At 47.6% G+C, this 9300-nt stretch overlaps 2 protein-coding genes across 4 annotated transcripts in view; one reads left to right on the plus strand and one right to left on the minus strand.

Moving 5' to 3' along the window:
• Positions 1–579, minus strand: part of LOC106812813 — an 11904-nt gene extending 11325 nt beyond the window's left edge. For 2 of the 3 annotated variants that reach the window (XM_014816810.1, XM_014816798.1), the window contains exon 1: positions 468–564. The gene's annotated coding sequence lies outside the window, so the exon portion shown is untranslated. Of the gene's footprint in view, positions 1–467 lie in introns of all 3 variants that reach the window. The other variant, XM_014816804.1, reaches the window with a different exon arrangement.
• A 3999-nt stretch (positions 580–4578) lies between these two features.
• Positions 4579–9300, plus strand: part of LOC106812930 (inhibitor of growth protein 2-like) — a 12824-nt gene continuing 8102 nt past the window's right edge. Inside the window, exons 1-2 of the mRNA XM_014816943.1 lie at positions 4579–4690; positions 6824–7479. Of these exons, the coding sequence (XP_014672429.1) occupies positions 7304–7479 (176 nt within the window). The 5' untranslated portion in view covers positions 4579–4690; positions 6824–7303. The remainder of the gene's footprint in view (positions 4691–6823; positions 7480–9300) is intronic.

Here is a 9300-nt window from a genome sequence, read left to right on the forward strand (position 1 = left end):
TGTTATGTTGTGGCCGCTACCAGGTCATCATAGCGTGCATGCACGTAGATAAATGATTCAGGTTCAGATTAAAGTAAGTTCCACGCAATAGGATTGTATATATCGGGCGCATATATTACTTATAAGTGCCACCTCCAAACTGGAGGTGGCTTTCCGTGATTGAGATAGACGCGGCCGCAGACCCCATTACAATTTACTGGGGTCTGCGTTGGCTCGGACTAGCCACACACTTGCTATGAGCGGTTGTTGAATTACCGACTGTTTTCAGTTTGTCCAATCTTGAGATTGGTCAGTCAAACTAGGGAATCCGAAGTTTGGGCAGCACAATCGCTGCACAATCTCGAGATTGTGCAGATTCCAAATTTGGGTACGACTGTCCAAGAGCCCCGAACAGAATTGAGTCGGAATACGTCCAGTAAAGTAAAATTGCGCGCTATGAAAGAAACACTTCAAACTCATAAACTCACCACATCCCTAATTGGTCATCCAAAAATTAGTGATTAAATGACATCGCCGTACTTTCAGTTAATTTCGTATATTTTCTGTTATGAACGTACCCCATCTTTGATTTTCTTCTCAGAAGAGATCTGTCTTGTAATATATCAACTTAATACAAATAGATCGCTGACATTAAGACATTAGACAACTGCAATATAATTTTAGCATCTTATTTTTATTTAATATTTTTAGTGTTAAAATAAAATTCATAAACATCAAGATATTTACTGCGATATTTTGTCAGTTTCACATGTTTTGATCACATAGGCATTGGCTACTATAGACGGGTACCGTCTCTCCACACATAGATCCATAAAGAGAGTACATGGAGTACGTGAGAATATAGTGTGGAGATATGATCCAGTCTATTGGTAGTAACGCGCCAGTCGAAAGATGGCAGGTGTCGAAGTTGTTTCAGAGCAAGGTTTCAGAACAGATGGTCGTAAACCTAATGAATTAAGGCGTATTCGATGTAAACAGGGCGTATTTTCTCATGCTGATGGATCAGCATATATTGAACAAGGAAATACAAAGGTTCTAGCCACTGTGTATGGCCCACATGAGGTTAGCATAACCGGGTACCCGGTAACCGTTAGGCGTTACTTATCATGAATATGATGCAGGTGTTCGTGTTGTGTACCTACCCAAACTTGGAATTAGCACAATCTCGAGATTGCGCAGCGATTGTGCTGCCCAAACTGCGGATTTCCTAGTTTGGCTGACCAATCTCAAGGGGTTTGTCTATATTCAGGCCGGTACAGGAGATAATTTGCATATTTTCACCACACCATAGACGGTATTTGGGGTTCTTGTATATATAAGATAGCCGAGTCGGTGTACAGTTAGTGTTGGGTTCAGGACAGGTTGACTGTTTGTACTTGTGTGTGGTCTGCAGTGCACGCGTGGTACGGTAAAAATACACGAGTCGGGTGTCCTGGTCGAATGGGAATTCTTGACAATCGATTCCCATGCTGTCAAACTTTTATTGTGGTGGAATTTAATCGGGGCGGAGGTAATTTAAACGGGGCGCAACGATTGAAACAGGGGGGAGTTATCCCAAACGGGGCGCGCGCGCTCCGTTTGCGCAACGTAGAAAGAACCCTGAGACTAAAATCCTCAATGGACCGAAAAAGGGAAATTAACGATCTGCGGTCCTCATGTAAACCAACACTAGATCCGAGAACATGTCATCTAAGGTTTTTCCAAATGGCCCAAACATTTGTGAACATCGTTCCACAAGTTTGCTTTGGTGTGTAATTGACGTGAGAGCCATCGTGCGGCTATTGTACTATTCTTGTAGTATTTTCTAGCGAGTCTTTTCTGTTTCGGGTTTTCCGTGTCTCAATTGTTGAGCATGCACAGTGTAAACATGGCGGGTAAACAATCGTGGAATTTAGTTGATATGCTGTGAGAATTAGCAGATTCTACCGTGAATTAAGAGATACACTCTACTCTAGTTTAGAAGCAGGACAACTGTGACTGTGAGTTAACGTTCATATGTCAAACAAGGCAAGTCAAAGCCAAAGGTGGTAAAACTAATACTAATACTAGAATAGTTGAACTTTTATTTGAGATATACAGAGTTATTCATCTAGATCTGCATACGTGATACGTTTTTTGTATGGAAGCGTGTCAGGCTGTATAGACAATCAGTGGCACAGCCTCGTCGGGCTACCTCACGACGGACAAGTACAGACTAGACTCCACCAGCGAGCCTCCGTGGCCCAGTGGTAGGCATTGTCCACTGAATGCTGCAAGTTCAAACCCCGGCCAGGGCAGTGAATTTTCTCAAGGTGTAAAAACCTGGCTCTCAACATTGGAGACTGTGAATCTCCCGTGGCTCGGATGACCACGTAAAATGGCGGTCCCGTCTCCAGGAATATTACTGGCCAATGGGGACGTAAAAGAACCACTGAGGGCGCAAAAGCACTCTGGCTGTGACCACCCTCAGTGCCATTTGACTAAAATTTGACTACCTGGCTTTACCCAAGCTAGGTAACACCTCATGGCTAACCAAGGCTCAGGGATAGAGAAGATGTCCAGTCCTATCTTATCAACTAACATCATGCTATCCAATCACCGTACTGGACATCATCTCTATCCTTGAACCAACTATAGCCTGTTGCCTCGACGGACTTGCAGCCCCGGTTTTTGCGCGTAGCGCACAGCTCGCGGCAAAGCCGCGCCCCAACAGCGAATACGCCGCCCCCTTTTTGTCCACTTAGACAGATACCTTAGACAGGGGTCTGAAAACGCACTCCGCGAAAACTGGGCGCAATCAAACCGACATTTCGGAATGGACGGCTTGAGGCCATCTCCAAACGGTCCCTAAACTTTTTTTGGAGTGGCGCGCCTCATGGCTAAGACGTAGTGGCTCCTACAAGAAAATTCCAGAAATGCTGTCAATCAGCGATGACGCGCTCGCTCATTGGCCGCTACGCGATGACAGGCGCTACTGCCGAGTATAGTGTTATGTCTATCACAGAGCTTTTTTCGAGTGTGTTACGGCGCTCCAGGTGGGGTGGCTGGAGGATAGTTGCTATCGTCGCGAGACTCGCGCGCGGTGGGCGCCGGGCGGGCTGAGTGTCGGCTCGCGCGCCGTCGCCGGGCGCGGCTGACTCGCTCGTCGTGGCCGAGTTTCCGCAAGTTTGCAGGTGGGGCGGCTGCCGCGGTGTTTTTGGCGGGCACGGGGGCACGTCATCTCACGTTCGGGCTGCCCCTTGCGCTAATCGTGCCCGTCCTGCGCAGGGGGAGGTCGTGCCGCCCCGGGCGAGGCCGGCTGTCGCCCGCGCCGCGCGGACGTTCCCGGCGCTCGCGTGGGGCCTGGCCGCGTGCGCCGGAGTTTGTTGCTAAGCGTAGCGGTAGCCTTTTGGGACGCTGCACAGTGAGCAGCCATGCTAGGAAAGGCAGGCAATCTGCGGGCTGGTCCGCCGGTCCGAGGCGCCACGCGGCCTGCTGGAGCCTCACCAGGCGGGGCGAGCCACCGGAGCCAGCATCAGTCGTTCCGCCGGCCAGGCCGCGGGCGCGCATCGCACGCGCGTGGGGCGGTGGCGGCGCCCTGCACGCCCGCGCGTGTTTTTTTTTTGTTTGTGTGTTCGGCCGGTGTCACCGGGGACATGGGGAGACGCGGGCTGGTCGCTTCTGCGGGGGGCCCTCCGCGTTCGGAGGGTTCGAACTTGAGGCACGGACCCCATGGCCACCGACCGGCAGACTCGCTGCCCGTCGGGCGTGAACCGTTTCCGAATGCAGGCCCTACTGGGCCCGGTGAATCAAGTCGCAGACTGGGCGAGTGCGGCAGCTTGACTGCTTTGCCGCTTATTTTCTTCTGCTGAGTGGTTGCGGCCCTCGGGTGCCTTTTCTGGGGCGGAGGCATGCCGGGCGCTCAGCAACCGCGGCACGAACGGGGTCGGCTGTTCGCGGACCGCACTGTTTGGCGCGAGGAGGTGTAGATTGTCTAGGGCGAGCGTGGAGCGCGCTCGGTACAGTCTACTTTCGACAAAAACGATAAGTAGTGGGCTGCGTCCGCTCGCCAGGGGGCGACATAATTTTGTTCAACTCTCGGCTTGGCCAGGTACACGCGATGCAGGCCCGCGCGCGATTTAAGAGCCTGCGTACGACACTCGGCGCAAGNTTTTGAGGATTTCGTTGACATTAATGTCATTCACTAACTCCTGTTCAGCGAAAAGGAGAATGAGAGCAGAGAATCGTGGCTGGGTCATTGTAGAACGAAGTATAGACTTGACAATGCTCATTTTAGAGAATGTTCGTTCAGCAGATGCAGAAGTAAGAGGAATTGTGGCCAGTCCTGTAAAGACGCGTGAGGCAAGGGAATTTTTTTTTTATATTTTTTTTGCCAATCAGCAGGGGGGGCCATGGCCCCCTTGTGCCCCCCCTTAGCTACGCCAGTGTCAGGAGCGTATAATGACAAATCCGTTTGTCATTATACGCTCCTGATGATATCTATGGAAGCGATGCTCTGCTATGCGCCGAGTGGTGGCGCTAGTAGGCGATTCGTGCTTCGGAGATTTGGCGGTGACTCCCGATTGTTACCGAAGTTTTCGATCGCACCTGGTGCCGAAATACACGATTGGATGTTTGCACAATGAAGCGTACAGTTTCAAAATCGAGAATTGTCAACATCATCAAATCCAAACAATCAAGCGCCAGATTAGGCGAAGTGGTACATACGGCGGTAAGACTATAAGTGTATAAGTCAACTTCAGTGTAGTTAACGCTTAAAAATATTATGCTATGATGCGGGAACCCTTCCGTCTGTTCCTGATGTGATCATGTGGTAGTGGTACAGCCTTTCATAGTCCGCAAATGCAGACGTTATAACTCCGCTTTGGTAATGTGAGGGTGCGGGTTTATCGTCTGCAGTCACCCTTGTAAAAATTGTTCCATTTTTTGTTGTGGGCATTGGATAGGTGAATCGAGTAGCACTGAGGGCGTGACGGGGTTATATCCGACCCAAAATTTCAAGTACAGACCTTCTGTTTGTCAATATCGCTTTCCGAAGACTTATCTCCGTTTCAGAACTTTGTTTTCATGCAATAATTCATCGTAGTCAGAGTAACTTCGATACTTTTGGCCATATTGGACAGATTTTTCGATCGACCAATGAAATTCACTTCCGGTAGCCTCGGGTTCACTCGGAAATAATAATTCGATGGCGCAGACTACCTACGATGTTTCCTGTTGAACATCGGGAATAGCCGAAGTAATCGGAAGTGATTTTCATTGGTTGACAAATGTGAATGAAGACAGAACATTTTCTTTGGATGTTTATATTTACCATTACGTTAACAACTTGATATATTCTTATGTTGTGGCCCCTACCAGGACATCATAGCGTGCATGCACGTAGATAAATGATTCAAGTTCAGATTAAAGTAAGTTCCACGCAATAGGATTGTATATATCGGGCGCATATATTACTTATAAGTGCCACCTCCAAACTGGAGGTGGCTTTCCGTGATTGAGATAGACGCGGCCGCAGACCCCATTACTGTGGTCTGCGTCGGCTCGGACTAAGCCTTTCACTGCAAGTGCAACGTATACAACTCGTGTTCAAGTCACAAACAACACACTGTTACACAGGGATATTGGTTCCTAGGCCTAAAAACAGATCCTTACTTATGAGTGCTCTGAGTGAAGCATGCAGACAGATTTTCGTTTAAGTTTTGTTTTGGTTAAACATGTAAAACTCACTAGAACTTCTAGTAGAAGTGTTTACACATTCCGACCGCAATTACCACCAGTCTACACATAGATGCCTAGAGATACAATAATGTAACCCAAACACAGTATAGGGTTACAACGCGAGCGTATCCTTTTGTGTGGAGGAGCCCCTGAGTGAATCACTCAGGGCGGTTTGCTGTAGATACAATAATGTAACCCAAACCCAGGATAGGGTTACAACGCGTCGCTATGGTTTTCTGTGGAGGAAATTCAGGGAACCCCTGAGTGAATCACTCAGGGCAGTTTGCTGACCAGTGCGTTTTCAGAGACTAGAACTTCCAAACTGGGTTTGTTCTCAACACGCACCTTTCTCCGCTATCTTGGAACTTACTATGTATCACAATACTCTGTATTAAACTAATATAACCTGTTACAAAAATTCGAAGTGACGAGCAGCGGATATATTGAGCGCCATTTCTGTTGACCTGTGACGTACGCATTCCCAATGCGCATAGCGTTCGGCTAACTTCGTCATGACGTCACGACTGACAGCAGGCATCCAATGATACATTCGATGTTGGAGTCGAAGTTAGTCGAACGCTATGCGCATTGGGAATGCGTACATCACAGGTCAACAAAAATGGCGCTCAATATATTCGCCGCTTCTCACTTCGAATTTTTGTAACGGGTTATATTAGTTTAATACAGAGTATTGTGATACATAGTAAGTTCCAGGATAGCGGAGAAAAGTTCGTGTTTAGAATAAACCCAGTTTGGAAGTTCTAGTTTCTGAAAACGCACCAGCAAACCGCCCTGAGTGATTCACTCAGGGGCTCCTCCACACAAAAAGATACGCTCGCGTTGTAACCCTATCCTGTGTTTGGGTTACATTATTGTATCTAATAGATGCCTAATAATATTATGGACCATTACGGCATTAGTAATATGGAATTTAGAACGTAAATGTGACAAATTTCATAATTATTATGATGTACTGTACCTATATATTTAGTCACTAGTTTTAGTATTAAGAAAACAGAGAAGTTAGATGAGTTTAGCCAATATGTAGGCAAACATGCTAAGTGCAATAATAAATTGTAACTTTATCTGTTCATGTTTGTAATCAGTAGTCCTTCTCTTGCAGATCTTTCTAAACTACATATTATTCCTAAAGAGGCTGGCAAAGCAATCAAACGAAGCGGCAATGGCCGATAAATCCATGACCCTGACAGCAAAATATGTAAAGTCTTCTGCGCAATCCACATACGATTCGTTGCGCGGATGACAAGCGAATCGGAAGTATCCCGATTTCTCATTGACTAGATCACCGAAGCAAATCTAGGTTGTAACACATGACTGTATCAGACAGCAGCTTGAATTCCTGCGTTCTTTCGGCGGCGAATCTTTAATCGGAATCCGTCGGAAGGTTTCGACGCGCGCACATCTCCGCCCCATTGTGATGTGAAGCTATGATACGCCGACTCGCACGTGTAGCGGGCCACGCCTGCGCTAGACGATCATCCGTCGCAACAACGCAGCCACGGCGTGCGACCGGTGACGTTAACGACCACCGCTGCGGCGGCGTCGCCGATTTCGCAACTTTCGCGGACGTGCTCCGGTCGCCATGTTGAATCAAGCGGCGGTGGAGGCGTTGTATTCGGCGGCCTACCTCGACGACTATGTCGACTGCATGGAGTTTCTTCCTAATGAGCTTCAGCGTAGCATCACACAGATGCGAGAGCTCGACCTCAAGTACCAGACGCTGCTGCGCGAGATGGAGCAACACTTGCAAGTGTTCAGGTGAGGCGAGCGCGGGGGTGGACAGGTGTTCAGGTGAGGCGAGCGCGGGGGTGGACAGGTGTTCAGGTGAGGCGAGCGCAGGGGTGGACAGGTGTTCAGGTGAGGCGAGCGTGGGGGTGGACAGGTGTTCAGGTGAGGCGATTTATACGCTCCTGATGATATCTATGGAAGCGATGCTCTGCTATGCGCCGAGTGGTGGCGCTAGTAGGCGATTCGTGCTTCGGAGATTTGGCGGTGACTCCCGATTGTTACCGAAGTTTTCGATCGCACCTGGTGCCGAAATACACGATTGGATGTTTGCACAATGAAGCGTACAGTTTCAAAATCGAGAATTGTCAACATCATCAAATCCAAACAATCAAGCGCCAGATTAGGCGAAGTGGTACATACGGCGGTAAGACTATAAGTGTATAAGTCAACTTCAGTGTAGTTAACGCTTAAAAATATTATGCTATGATGCGGGAACCCTTCCGTCTGTTCCTGATGTGATCATGTGGTAGTGGTACAGCCTTTCATATTCCGCAAATGCAGACGTTATAACTCCGCTTTGGTAATGTGAGGGTGCGGGTTTATTGTCTGCAGTCACCCTTGTAAAAATTGTTCCATTTTTTGTTGTGGGCATTGGATAGGTGAATCGAGTAGCACTGAGGGCGTGACGGGGTTATATCCGACCCAAAATATCAAGTACAGACCTTCTGTTTGTCAATATCGCTTTCCGAAGACTTTATCTCCGTTTCAGAACTTTGTTTTCATGCAATAATTTATCGTAGTCAGAGTAACTTCGATACTTTTGGACATATTGGACAGATTTTTCGATCGACCAATGAAATTCACTTCCGGTAGCCTCGGGTTCACTCGGAAATAATAATTCGATGGCGCAGACTACCTACGATGTTTCCTGTTAAACATCGGGAATAGCCGAAGTAACCGGAAGTGATTTTCATTGGTTGACAAATGTGAATGAAGACAGAACATTTTCTTTGGATGTTTATATTTACCATTACGTTAACAACTTGATATATTGTTATGTTGTGGCCGCTACCAGGTCATCATAGCGTGCATGCACGTAGATAAATGATTCAGGTTCAGATTAAAGTAAGTTCCACGCAATAGGATTGTATATATCGGGCGCATATATTACTTATAAGTGCCACCTCCAAACTGGAGGTGGCTTTCCGTGATTGAGATAGACGCGGCCGCAGACCCCATTACTGTGGTCTGCGTCGGCTCGGACTAAGCCTTTCACTGCAAGTGCAACGTATACAACTCGTGTTCAAGTCACAAACAACACACTGTTACACAGGGATATTGGTTCCTAGGCCTAAAAACAGATCCTTACTTATGAGTGCTCTGAGTGAAGCATGCAGACAGATTTTCGTTTAAGTTTTGTTTTGGTTAAACATGTAAAACTCACTAGAACTTCTAGTAGAAGTGTTTACACATTCCGACCGCAATTACCACCAGTCTACACATAGATGCCTAGAGATACAATAATGTAACCCAAACACAGTATAGGGTTACAACGCGAGCGTATCCTTTTGTGTGGAGGAGCCCCTGAGTGAATCACTCAGGGCGGTTTGCTGTAGATACAATAATGTAACCCAAACCCAGGATAGGGTTACAACGCGTCCCTATGGTTTTCAGTGGAGGAACCCCTGAGTGAATCACTCAGGGCGGTTTGCTGTAGATACAATAATGTAACCCAAACCCAGGATAGGGTTACAACGCGTCGCTATGGTTTTCTGTGGAGGAAATTCAGGGAACCCCTGAGTGAATCACTCAGGGCAGTTTGCTGACCAGTGCGTTTTCAGAGACTAGAAC

The sequence above is a fragment of the Priapulus caudatus genome, unplaced genomic scaffold (assembly GCF_000485595.1).
Source record: "Priapulus caudatus unplaced genomic scaffold, Priapulus_caudatus-5.0.1 Scaffold21, whole genome shotgun sequence".
NCBI classification, from domain to species: domain Eukaryota; kingdom Metazoa; phylum Priapulida; class Priapulimorpha; order Priapulimorphida; family Priapulidae; genus Priapulus; species Priapulus caudatus.